This window comes from Perognathus longimembris, chromosome 18 (assembly GCF_023159225.1).
Source record: "Perognathus longimembris pacificus isolate PPM17 chromosome 18, ASM2315922v1, whole genome shotgun sequence".
Classification (NCBI taxonomy): domain Eukaryota; kingdom Metazoa; phylum Chordata; class Mammalia; order Rodentia; family Heteromyidae; genus Perognathus; species Perognathus longimembris.
Window position 1 is genome coordinate 1,931,907 of NC_063178.1, and position 12,711 is coordinate 1,944,617.

The following is a 12,711-nucleotide window of genomic DNA, read 5'->3' on the forward strand; positions in this document are numbered from 1 at the left end:
GAAAGAAGGCTGTCTACTCAATGCGGAGCCCGTGACGGTCATGCTATCTATCGCTGTGTATCTACTTGCAGAGCATTTAGAATTCAGAGGTTCATGGACGCATTTTCACAACCACTTGGGGAGGAAGTAGTGTGAGCACTATCACCTCATTTTATTTTATTTTATTTTTTCAGTCCTGGGCCTTGGACTCCGGGCCTGAGCACTGTCCCTGGGTTCTTTTTGCTCAAGGCTAGCACTCTGCCACTTGAGCCACAGCGCCACTTCTGGCCGTTTTCTGTATATGTGGTGCTGGGGAATTGAACCCAGGGCTTCATGTAAACGAGGCAAGCACTCTTGCCCCTAGGCCATATCCCCAGCCCCCCATCACCTCGTTTTAAAGAGGACAAGAGAGACTGATGAATGACCACCAAGGACGTGGGTGGTGAATGCGGCTCACAGGATGGGAGACACAGTGGCCTGCCACATCACAGGCTGAACATCTGATCTGTTTAGGAAAAGCGAGGTCACAAGAATGGCACGACAGTTACAGAACATGACGTGTGACAAAGGCAAGCGGACGTGGGGAGGAAAGCAGCGCTGGTGTCAGCACCACAAACACTCAGCAAGGGCAGGCAGGTTTGGGGACACTGGAAGAGTAGTGGTTAGGGAGTGTCACCTGTCAGCGGGACTAGTCACAGAGTGCTAGAGTCCTGCTGCTGTTGTGACGCCTTTGTGAAGCACAGGACTAAATGAACACCTTTACCTGGTGCTGCTGTGAACCTTGAATGAAGTTGATCGGGGGCTCACTCTGCTTACTCTTCAGCCTCAGGATGTTGTCGGCATACCCCCAGCTCAGGATGGCAGACCACTGGATGTCAGTGCTGTTCATGCTTCTCACACCTCAGGCGAAGAGGAAGCAAGTACAGTGGTTATTGTGCAGGAGTCACAGGTCGGCCAAACCACAGCAGGTTCGATGCTCAAGTTTATACATCAGAATGCACAGCCATCTTCACCCCCAAGATGCTAACAGGTTTCTAACGGTAGAATCAGACCCTTTCCTTGCATCACTGCTGTGACTGGGATTTATCTGAGTCAGATTTACTAGGATTTCAGTAAAGACACCTTGATAGCTAAGTAGTATTGAGATTACCGGGAGCTGGGATCCTCGGAATCTAAGCTGCCATCAGCGTGAGCTGCTGGAGGGTTGAGCTGCACACCCGAGGCTTCAGACCCTTAAAACCAAGGCTGTGCCCAGCACACGGCAGGTGCTCAATTAACCAAGTTTCTCATTCTATTTGCCTGATTTCAGGAAGAGACTTTCCCTAGCAGAATAGTGGGTGTAAAACGGTATGCAAGAAGACTGTCTTTCCAGTGTACAGAGCTGGCGGGAGCCCCCAAGTCGACTCAGTGTGTCAGGGTCTGAGCAAGTGTGCGTGGAGGGATTCAGAGCACTGCTTCTGAAGAATCGGCCTGCATCGGCCTTAAGGTCAACGAAACCATCTCAGCAGCTGCTGCGGCGTATCCCATAGAGACAGACACGCAAAGTAAAACGGCAGCCTTGTGTAACAGCTCAACATGTCCACCGTGGCCGGCAGCCCGCCCCTCGCCTGCCCGCCCCTCGCCTGCCCGCCCCTCGCCTGCCCGCCCCTCGCCTGCCCGCCCCTCGCCTGCCCGCCCCTCGCCTGCCTGCCGCTCACCTGCCTGGCCCCTGCACTGTGGGTGTGGGCTGGGCTGAGGCTGCACAATGAGCCCCGACACCCGCTGGCTCAGGGGCTGCAGGCGAAGGGGCATTTACTCAGTTTAGGATGAGCCAGGCCCTGTCCTAAGCATTCTCTTAGAATTCTCCTGGTGAATCACGGTGGGAGGAGTCACTTTGCTATTCTCACACTAGAGACGCAATCCTTCAAGGACACATAGTAATAAACAGCAGAGCTAGGGGTGACGACTTCAGGTATCGGGCTGGGCTGTCAGAGGCCTCAAACCAGAGTAGTTCTCTGCACACACCTGGAGCCTGCCAAATCTCAAGTCCGTTCTGTGGGGAGACGGCAGTAAGAAAGCAGCCCTCCAGGGCATACTAGGGGCCCAGCTGGAGTGGTAGGAGTCGAACGGGATGAGAATTATACCCCACACATTTACATCCCCCAATGCCGAGTGGCTCATTCTAGGAAGAGTTCAAGGAACGCAGAACAGAGGCAAGTAGGCACCCTGGCTGCGGGCGGGCTTCAGGCAGACCTGCCAGCTCCTTGCTGCGGGTTACTCTGTCTTGTCTCACAGTGACCACAGTTCGCCACCCGTCTCTCTGGGCATCGAAGCCTCGCAGGGCATTTCTATCACACGGACAATGTTTCATCCTGTGAGCATTATCACTGATTCTTGTCGTCTCTAACTTCTTTAAATGGTGCTGGTTTTAAGTCTCACCATTCATGGACTAGGATTTAACTCCTACTTTGCATTAAGTCACCATAAATTTGAACAGTTTTCTTCCCAAGGAGGAAAATATCTTAGAAGTCACGGACAATACCCCAGAAAGATTCCCATTATGTTCTATTGTACCTTGCTCCTTGCTGTAGGTCATCAGAAGACAGAAATTGCGGGACAAACCACAGATAGCTCTGGTGGGCAGTGCCTGGAGAGACCCGAATCTTTCTCCGTGGGGCTGGCTGAAGCAGACCACAGGCGTGGCAGCACTTGGGGAGCCCACATACTCGCCCCACTTTAAGCCTTTTATCCACGACAGAGGGCTCTAAAACCAAGGGAAGGAAAAAATGTGAGGTGTTTTTTTTTTCCCCTAGTGCTGGGCCTTGGACTCAGGGCCTGAGCGCTGTCCCTGAGCTTCTTTTTGCTCAAGGCTAGCACTCTGCCACTTGAGCCACAGTGCCACTTCTGGCCGTTTTCTGTATATGTGGTGCTGAGGAATCGAACCCAGGGCCTCATGTATATGAGGCAGGCACTCTTGCCACTAGGCCATATTCCCAGCCCGGGTTCTTTTTTTTTTTTTTTTTAAGGGCAGTAAATATAGAATTACAATTACTTCCATGTTTAAATTCTAAATACAGAGAAAATAAGAACTATCAGAGGGCAAGCTAACCTGGACAAAAATGTAAGACCTTATCTGAAAAAGCAACTTTTTAGCTGTTCTTTAGCAAAGACGAGCTGGGTACATGGCTCGAGAGGTAGAGCATCTGCCTAACAAACATGAGATCCAGAGTTCAAACCCTACTTCAAAACAAGCACGAGTCTCTCAGGGCTCCACGCCTCCCGCCATGCCTTCAGTGAGGGACTGGCAGGATGCACAGTTCAGGGGGCACAGAGGAGTAAAGCAGCGGGCACGTGTGGGAAGGCTTGCTTGCTTTTCCAATTTACAGGAAACATTGTTACCAACGCTTGTTTTCACAAGCAGTATGTTCTATAACTGCAAGAAGCGTGTGAAGTTCTCCGTCAAGTCTAACCCCGAGCACTGCCGTGACTGGCCAGTGTGTGTGGCTGCAGACGCGGGGCGGGAGCAGGCCGGGCCCTCGCTGCGCCAGGCCCGCTGGCTCCTCTCCTCCTGCGTACACGATCCCATCCGTCACGGGGCCACCTTGGGCGGCTTTCCCTGCAGTCCCTAAGGGAGGCTCTCGCCTGGCACACAAGGTCCTCCTTCCCCCGAGCTCCCAGGCTCTCTTGATGGTGCCAACTACAGCCTCAGCACAGGAGAGAGAAGGAACAAGAGAGTAAGTTCTCTTCACGTTTCCACACACAGGACGCTGCTCTAGCTGCCTGTACAACTGATACACCGGCGGGTACACATGTCTAGGCCAGGACTTCTGTTCATTTCTGCATCCTCAGAACCTGGGTAAGGGCCCAGCATTAAAGGCAACAACCAAGTTTTGCTGACTCCTACCAAAACAGAACTGACGTACCGGATAGGTAATTTCCTTGACCTGTTCCCGGGTCTCCCTGAAGGCAAACTGGACCAGCAGCCCCACAGCGGCCGGGAGCTCGCCTTCGATGTTGAGCTTGGCTCCGGGCCGGCTGGCGTGGGCCGTGTGGAAGAGCTGGCGAGGGGTCTGCCCATAGGTTTTTATCATGGTTTCCAGCGCTCGTCGCTGAACGGGATCCTCCACTGCAGAGACGTCCATTCCAAAGTAGGTCTGCAGATGAAACGAGTACGCACACACGAGTTACACTACAGATGTAAAGCAAGACCCCCACCATCATGCTAACTAGTCAGTTGCTGTATTTCAGGTCCCAAGTCCCTGCTAGGTTGGTTTTTTTTGGCCAGTCCTGGGCCTTGAACTCAGGGCCTGAGCACTGTCCCTGGCTTCTTTTTGCTCAAGGCTAGCACTCTGCCACTTGAGCCACAGCCCCACTTCTGGCCGTTTTCTCTATATGTGGTGCTGAGGAATCGAACCCAGGGCTTCATGTATATGAGGTGAGCACTCTACCACTAGGCCACATTCCCAGCACCCCCTGCTAGTTTTAAAGCAGGGAAACAGTGAGCTTAGATATTTTGTTCAGTAGATTAATAGTTAATCTGTTGTATTTGCATGGAGTAAGCACAAGGCCACATACGATATCATCTTCTAAAAATTAAGCTTTTTAATCTCAGCTCCGAGACTCCATCCCCTGGCTTCCCTGAAACTGCCTACCACACACATGCAGGTATGCCCTCGCTCCTAACCCTGCATGGCCCAGGATTCTTTGTGCCCCAGAGCCCAGGACAAACAAAGGTTTCCTGAGTAGAGAAGAGTTTTTACAAAAGGCTAATCTACCCAACAAAATAAAAAAGCACATGTGAAAGTGTAACAACTGCGATCCTCAGGTTTCAGCCTCCCGAGTAGCTAGGATTACAGGCATGAGCTACCAGTGCCCAACTTAACTTTGGCATTTTAAAGAAACATCCTAATAGCCAATTTTAAGGCTTCTGGCACCTGCGCAGAGTACTTTCGGAGTCACTTACAGCAGGATGGAAAACATTGATGGCTTGAACAGAAGCCTTCCCCTTCTGCTTGTAGCCAAACACCAAGTCGATCCAGTGGCAGATGTTCTGGGACACATGGTCAGACTCGAGAGCCTGCCGGTGGATGAGGATAAAGAGACGAGGATCATTCCGGGCCCACGGAGGAAGGTTGACGTGATTAACCCGCTCACCGTTCTGACGCACACCAAAATCAAAACCTGAGGGAGAAAATCAAAACACGGACGTTTAGCTCCCAGAGCACGCTTCCTCTGGCCGCTGAGCAGGCCTTCGGGGGCTTGCGAACGGTGGCTTGTATGCTACAGGCAGGAAGGCAGCCGTGGCTGCCGGCTCTGGAGGAGTCTTCAGCTCCCCTCCTCACTCCCCTACTGGGGGCTACGCGGACAGAGGCAGCCTAGGGGAATCTGAGGTCTCTCAGCTGTTCCCTCCTGCCACTTATAAAAGGTTAATCTACCCGACAACATGAAAGAGTCCATGCGGGGGTGTGACAACCACGAGCCTCAGATCAAAGCAGAAAACCACTGCCCACGGCACCAAGGTTCCTCGCTTTGATCTTCGGATGCGTGGGGCTTAGCTATCTATTCAACTGCAAATGAGTCCAAAATGAAAGGGAGGCTTTACACAGCCATTTTGGGATTACTGACATTACATTTCAATAAATCTAACTCCCTTTATGTTTAGTAAAAATTAGTTTTACATACTTACTACCAAGAGCCCACATTCGTAGAATGAACTGTTACAGTCTATTAATTTTTTGGCAAGTGCATCAGTCTGTTCTAACTTTCTTTCTGCTGACATATTCCTATGCCAATAAAATAGTACCAAAACATCCAACAAGAGGGTTCTTCAGTGATATCAGTGAGCTCCCATCTGTTTTATTAGTCTGTTAGTGTAAAAACCATATTTAGCAATACTTACCTTAAAAAAAAGTCCTAAAATACCTTTAAGTGACTGTGTGTGTGTGTGTGTGTGTGAGAGAGAGAGAGAGAGAGAGAGAGAGAGAGAAATGCCTTTGAAAGTGGATGCAGTGGTGCGTGTCTGTGCTGCAATCCCAGCGCTCACCAGGCTGAGACAGAATGCTCACAGGAATGAGATTGCGGAAGACAGTGCAAAGGCACCTTACAGGGTCAGCTGGTCTCCTAGCAGAGCGGAAAGGCTGGACAGCATCGCAGAGCACTGGCACCATGGAAGGTGAACCGTGCCCACCGGTCTCCTGGGGCTATCATGTCACTGTCATTCTGCTGAGAATGCTTTATCCCTAGCTCTGACTTCCTCCTATTCTCACTGGGGTTTTCGGCCCGCCACATTTTGCTTTCAACAAATTCATGACTCTTTTTTTTTAAATGAGTATAACTCTATCATCAGAAAATTAATTTGTATAATGAAACGAAAGTATATGCTTACAAATAACAGTTGAATGCTAAAAATCCTCAAGCTTGCTTTGAAATAAAATAATATGCTTAGAGGAATGAATTTCTCTTATTTGGGGATTCGGGATTTAGGACTGAGAAATGGGAAATTACCACATCCTCCGAAGTTCTTAGAAATATAAGTTAGAAATGATCTGACGGCTTACCTTCACGGTTAACTAAGAACTCAGGAAGATAGAAAAACTCTGGGATAAGCTCTTTCACATCAGTCATGGATTCAAAAGACGAGAGGCGCCAAGTTGTATTGGTAGAGTGAAAAGTTCTGTCTGGAATGTCAAAACTTTGATCTACAAAGAAATACAAACAGCACAAGATCAAAGACTTGGTTCCATTTGAAGCCTGCCATAGCATTTGCTACTTCGAAATAATTAACACAGTAGTGGAGACATGACTCAAGTGGCAGTGGGCCTGCCTTGCGAGGTGCAAGTCCTGAGTTCAAATCTCAGTCTGGATGGAAGGAAAGAGCGATAGGTGCTGGAGGCTTATGCCTCTAACCCTAGTTACTCAGGAAGCTTCGAATAGGAGAACTTCAGTTTAAGGCAAGGTCAGATAAAAAACGTTCTGGGCCAGGGTCTGGTATCACCCATACCCAGCATGTAACATCTTCTTCATTAAGTGAATAAGTAATAATGTTACATTTGACTGGGTATAATGGCTCATAGATGTTATCCTCACCACTCTGGAGATCAGAAGACTGGAGGTTCTAGGCTAGTCTGGGCAGAAAGTTAGCAAGGCGATCTCAGTGAATAAACAGAGTACGGCAGTGCAGGTCTGTTGTAACCCCAGCCACGTGGGAAGGTCCTGTCTGAGGCCAGGCCCAGGCAAATAACAGGAGGTGTTACCGGGATGCCAAAAATGGCTGGCATGGCTCAAGTGGTAGAACACATGACTAGCAAGCACAAGACCCCGAGTTCAAATCCTTGTACCTCCAAAAGAAGAAAAATAGGTAAACAGGTCTTTGCTTTTTCAGAAAAGGGTAATGGGATGTAAGTATGATAAAATACACTATGTGTATGCATGACAGGAACATAATGACAACTACTGAAACCTATTAACAAGGGGGGAAGAGGACAAAAGAGATGGAGAACAAGTAATATAGACAGGATGACTTTTGTCATAGTATTCTATACACATGGGTGTGAAGATCACAATAAAACTTTTCTACAATTCACAATGTATGCTAATAAATTAAACAATTTTTTTTCCTTTTTGAGAAGCAACATTATTTCTTCACTTCTTTTTTTTTTTTTTGCCACTCCTGGGGCCTGATCACTGTCCCTGGCTTCTTTTTGCTCAAGGCTGGAACTCTACCACTTGAGCCACAGCGCCACTTCCAGTTTTTTCTGTTTATATTGTGCTGAGGAATCAAACCCAGGGCTTCATGCATGCTAGGCAAGCGCTCTACCACTAAGCCACATTCCCAGCCCTATTCCTTCACTTCTAATTGCGAAGACAATTTGTTCTCCATTTTCCTTGTTTCTAGGGTGGGGAGCTTTGTTTTCTAGATGCTCCAATCTGAGCAAAAGCACTGAATAAAGTTTCCTATGAGGCTGGATCCTATCTTGAAAATAATGAACATCTGGGAGGGTCTGCCAAGACCCTTACCTCTAATTAACCACCAAGATGCCAGAAGCGGAGCTGTGGCTCAAAGTGGCAGAGTGTTAGCCCTGAGCACAAAAGCTCAAAAACAGTGTCCAGGCCCTGAGTCCAACCCTCAAGGTTGGCAAAACAAACAAGTAGTACATGCTTATTAGCCAGCAGAAGGCCCTGCGTGCCTCAGTATGAACAAATATTAATTCAAAGGCGAATACAAATCACTTCAAGCTAATGATACGCAAGCGAGTGGGAGTTCAGGTGCTATCAGGGTTTAAAAACATATGCAAGGTCAGGCACTGCTGGCTCACATTCCCAGCCGCCTTGACCGGGATTTTATATGAATGGATTTGGGATCTACATTAATAAACTGGATGGGGAGGCACAGCCCTGACTTAACGTGTAAAAGACCCTGGCTTGATGCTCAGCACCACAAAAATAGCAACACCCACAAAACAGTTGTAGGTGGAGGAGGCGGCCGTTCTGTTGCGCACTGCAGTGGCCCGCCATCCCTCTCCGTAGCTGTGTTAGCTCTGACAGGACCGTGCGTTCAGAGGCTCCCAAGCCGCTGCCCGGCTGCCCAGACTGAGGACTGAGGGAGAACACATCTGTGCAGCCATCACAAGGAACATCTGCTCTGTATTTACAGAGACAAACACAGCAAAGCCCATTTCTTAGGAAAAGCAGGCAGAATGCAATTCTTTTCCTCCAACAGGTTTATGAGTGAAAAATACCGGGAAAGTCCGAGCATAAACTGGTAACCGGATAAACCGAATGGGCAGATTCCCTGAAGAACTGTGGGTGTCGTGAGGAACACGTGCAGAGCGACTCGCTCGGTTCTAGTGAAGGGGTGACAGAGCGCGTCCCTGCCGTCTGCAGTTTCCTCCTACGTCACCTTCCCCTGGGCTGCCACTCCACGCAGGGGGACGGCCGCTCTCCGAGCGGGCAGGCGAGGGCTGTGACAGCGCCGGCTCCCCGGCTTCTACGCCTTCAGACACAGCCGGGCGCCCTGCGCGACAGTGATGGCCGGCGGCTGACTGCTGCACGAATCAAGTGCTCAGGCTCCACACTCGCGCATCAGAGCTGAGACAATTAGGCCGAAAAGACTTTAAAACTGAGCTGGGTATGGTTCGGGGGTAAACGTTGTGGCGTGTGAATTCTAGTTTATTAAAGTCGGACGTATTTAAATTGAAGCGACCATGTCCAGCTTTTCTGGGGAGCATGTTGAAGATGGAGAGTTCTGTTCCTGGAGTTCGGTTACCCTCGGGAGGTTTTCCAGAAGCCAGGCCAGGCTTCCTGCCGGGCTGAGCGGTGGCGGGGGCAGCTGGGAAAGTGTGTCACGTACCTTGATAGGCTAGGAACATCTTGGTGAAGGGAGGCATCCTGACCAGGAAGTGCAGCACGGTGCCGCTGTTGGAGTAGTGGGAGCCGTAGTGATAGGGCTGTACGGGCGGCATGGGGTCATCCTCCCGCGCTCCTTTGCGGTACTCTTCCTCCAAGTACTGAGGACACACACAGGGCCCGTGGCTCGTGAGTGGTGTACCACGCAGAGCTGGGAAAGCTGCGCTGGCTTCCCTGACTATCCTCCTCCGCCACCCTTTAACACCCTTCTCCTCAGCTTGCTCTCCCCGTCCAGTTCATGTACACAGACCCCCGCCACCCGGAGCCCTGCTGAAGCCTGGCCACGTGAGAGCCACGTGAGAGCCACGTGCATGCTGGACCTCTTCACTCACCTCCACCGGGACCAGCCCTCGCCCTGCGTCCTCTCTCCCACCCTCCACTCCCAAGCAGGGCTCCTAGAGCCTGCGCTCATCAAGCACTCAAAAATGAGAGCTGGGCCGGGGGCTGGTGGCTCACACCTATAATCCTAGCTACTCAGGAGACTGAGATCTGAGGATCACAGTTCAAAGCCAGCCTGAGCAGGAAAGTCTGTGAGACTCTTCTCTCCAATTAACCACCAGAAAACTGGAAGCGGCATTGCAACTTCAAGTGGTAGAGTGGCTAGCCTTGAGCAGTAAAGCTCAGGGACAATGCTCAGGCCTTGAGTTCAAGCCCCATAACCAACCAAAACCAAAACCAAAAGAACAAGAGCTGCTCTTGTCGCTGGAGCTTCCTAACAGAACACACCTTTTCAGAGCAAGGCATCTCTAAAGGAGGAAGGTACAGATGTCACACACACTGAGTACTAATCTAACACCAGATGGCCGTTGTACAGGGCAGTAACACAATAAAAAAGAATATGATCATCTTTCCTACCCCTCCCCTCATGAAGGGGGAAGCTCGGCTAGGCGTGTTACACCCCTCATACCCGCGGCTTTCTGGTTCTGGTAACAGGAGGAGTGAATACTGGAGACTGAGTCCACAGCCCTTTGCTTGCTAGGCTGGCTGGAACATTCCCAGCCCAGGGGGAAATGCATTTGTAAGAGATACTTCCTTATTCTCCCAGACTCTCCAAGTTTCAACCGCAGACCAATCAGTGAAAGTCTAAGGGCTCTGTGACAGGTGTTTCTGAACTGTGACATAAACAATGTGGCAAATATGAGAAAACTGCTTCTTCTGCTTCCTTCTTCACATTTTGCGAAGAGTGCAATGTGTGGCAAGCAACTTTTTTTCAATTTCCCAAGAACTTCATTAATATTATATGGCATTTATAGTATACATAAACAAACAGATTTGATTCTACTTAAACATATAGTCTCATTTCTATTTAATTAAATTTAGATAAATTTCTTTCTTAAAAAAACCATGTGCAATTTTCTGAATGTAACTAGCAAGGGAATGGTACAAATAAATATGTCACTATTCAATATATAATAGTATATTAATTTTGTATTAATTTATATTTATTAAATTAATTAGCAGGTATATTAATAAAAAGCACTTTTAGATACGAATAGCAGATCTCCAAAAATCTTTGTGATTTTCAAAGAAAGATAATTACATTATGCTTGAAGAAGCAATTGATCATAATCTTTTAATTTATGCTAAAATATCTTCTTTGTCTTAATTTTTTGTGTCAAAAAATTAAGACAGTTCTAGTTGTGCAAGTATAAGTAAATAAAAAACAGGAAAAATCAACACTATCAATTTAAGATTAAGTGAAACCTAAGTCTGTTAAACAAATCTCCATCTTTCATTTAAAAGGCTAGTAAAAGCTAAAGCTACCTTGTATGTGTCCACATAACGATCTTCTTTTTCTTTATACTGCACAGCAATTGGCTTAGAGAGATTTCTGGAAAGGAAGGGATGATGCAAAGAATATGAAACAATTTGATACTTTCCAAATTAAGCTGCTTACATCTGCATCTGGTAAAACAAATGAAATGAAATGATCAACAAGAGGCTCAGTCTTCAGTGTACTGTGTATACCTGTTGCAAAGTCACCATTAAAAATTATATATCACTACTCCGGAGGACGAGATCTGAGGATCACAGCTTGAAGCCAGTCTGGGCAGGAAAGTCCATGAGACTCTTATCTCCAATTAATCACAGAAAAATTGAGAAGCGGCACCGTGGCTCAAGTGGTAGAACACTAGCCTTGAGCAAAAGGGAGCGTAAGGACAGTGCCCTGGCCAAGTTCAAGCCCCTGACTAGGGGGAAAAACACACCAAAAAACCTATACCTCATGAACTACTAAGGTAGAATTTTCCAGAGCTACGCCAGCATTAGGAATTCCGGACTCAGACATAACCTACAAAGGACTGCTCCATCTACCTGGGAAGTCTCTTCCAATCAACTGATACTGATCCTCCCAGGCCCTGCACTGTCATCTCCCAATTCCCGGAAGCATAGAGATTATGATCATACGGAAAGGTTGGGTAGTTACCAGTCAGTCAATTAAAAACTGCAGACACCACACATATGCAACATGAACATGGCCAAGTGGTGATTTTGGTGTATATCAAGAGTCTGCTATTTAAGTAGGTGCTGAGTGACACGGCTGTGCCCAGTATAGGTGTGAACACCACACACCATTCCTAGAGGCCAAGTGGCACTTCTGTGCAGTGCTTGAGAGGAGGAGAGCCTCTGATGGAGTGGGGAGCGGGGTGGGTGCAGGCTTCTGGGGCTGAGGGACCGGCTGCCTGGCACGCCTGGAGTTTTAGCATGTAGCACTATCATTAGGCCGACAGCAAGATTTGCCCAAGGGTTAGTAAGTCAAAGCGGTTCTGCTTGTCCAGGATTAAACCTATTGTTTTTGTTAACCTGTTATTTCCTAGGGATACGAACATAGTGACACTGGGCATAATTTTGCTGTAGGGACTTTCTGAATTTTAAAATCTTTGTTAAAAAGTCAAAACAGCTGGGTATTGGTGGCTCAGGCCTGTAAGCCTAGCTACTCAGGAGGCTAAGATCTGAGGATCATGGTTCAAAGTCAGCCTGGGCAAGAAAGTCTGTGTGACTCTTAACTTCCAATTAATCACCAGAAAATCCAAGTGATGCCATGGCTCAAGTGATAGAGTGCTAGCCTTGAGCTAAAGGTCTCAGAGACAGTGCCCAGGCCCAGAGTTCAAGCCCCAAAACCACCGCCACCACCACCACCAACAAAAGTCATAACCACTTTATAGAATAGATAGGAGGAAATCATGTCTAGATCTCGGCATGTAATTTTTCATAAATGCTATACATACATATTTTGGATACAATTGTATTAATGCTCTGTCTGAAAAACAAAAAAGTTGTAAGTGAGCAAGCAGAATAAGCCCCAAAGCAGTCACAGCAACAGAATCCACGGGTACAGCATTTGAACAC

General features: G+C 48.2%; 1 protein-coding gene across 1 annotated transcript in view; it reads right to left on the bottom strand.

Annotated features, from left to right (window-relative positions):
• Lyst (lysosomal trafficking regulator) overlaps positions 1-12,711 on the bottom strand; it is a 100,394-nt gene that overhangs the window by 12,622 nt on the left and 75,061 nt on the right. The window contains exons 37-43 of the mRNA XM_048367998.1: positions 11,128-11,194; positions 9,308-9,464; positions 6,516-6,656; positions 4,922-5,139; positions 3,882-4,112; positions 2,533-2,722; positions 743-879 (exon numbers count right to left, since the gene is read on the bottom strand). Coding sequence (XP_048223955.1) covers positions 743-879; positions 2,533-2,722; positions 3,882-4,112; positions 4,922-5,139; positions 6,516-6,656; positions 9,308-9,464; positions 11,128-11,194 — 1,141 coding nt within the window. The remainder of the gene's footprint in view (positions 1-742; positions 880-2,532; positions 2,723-3,881; positions 4,113-4,921; positions 5,140-6,515; positions 6,657-9,307; positions 9,465-11,127; positions 11,195-12,711) is intronic.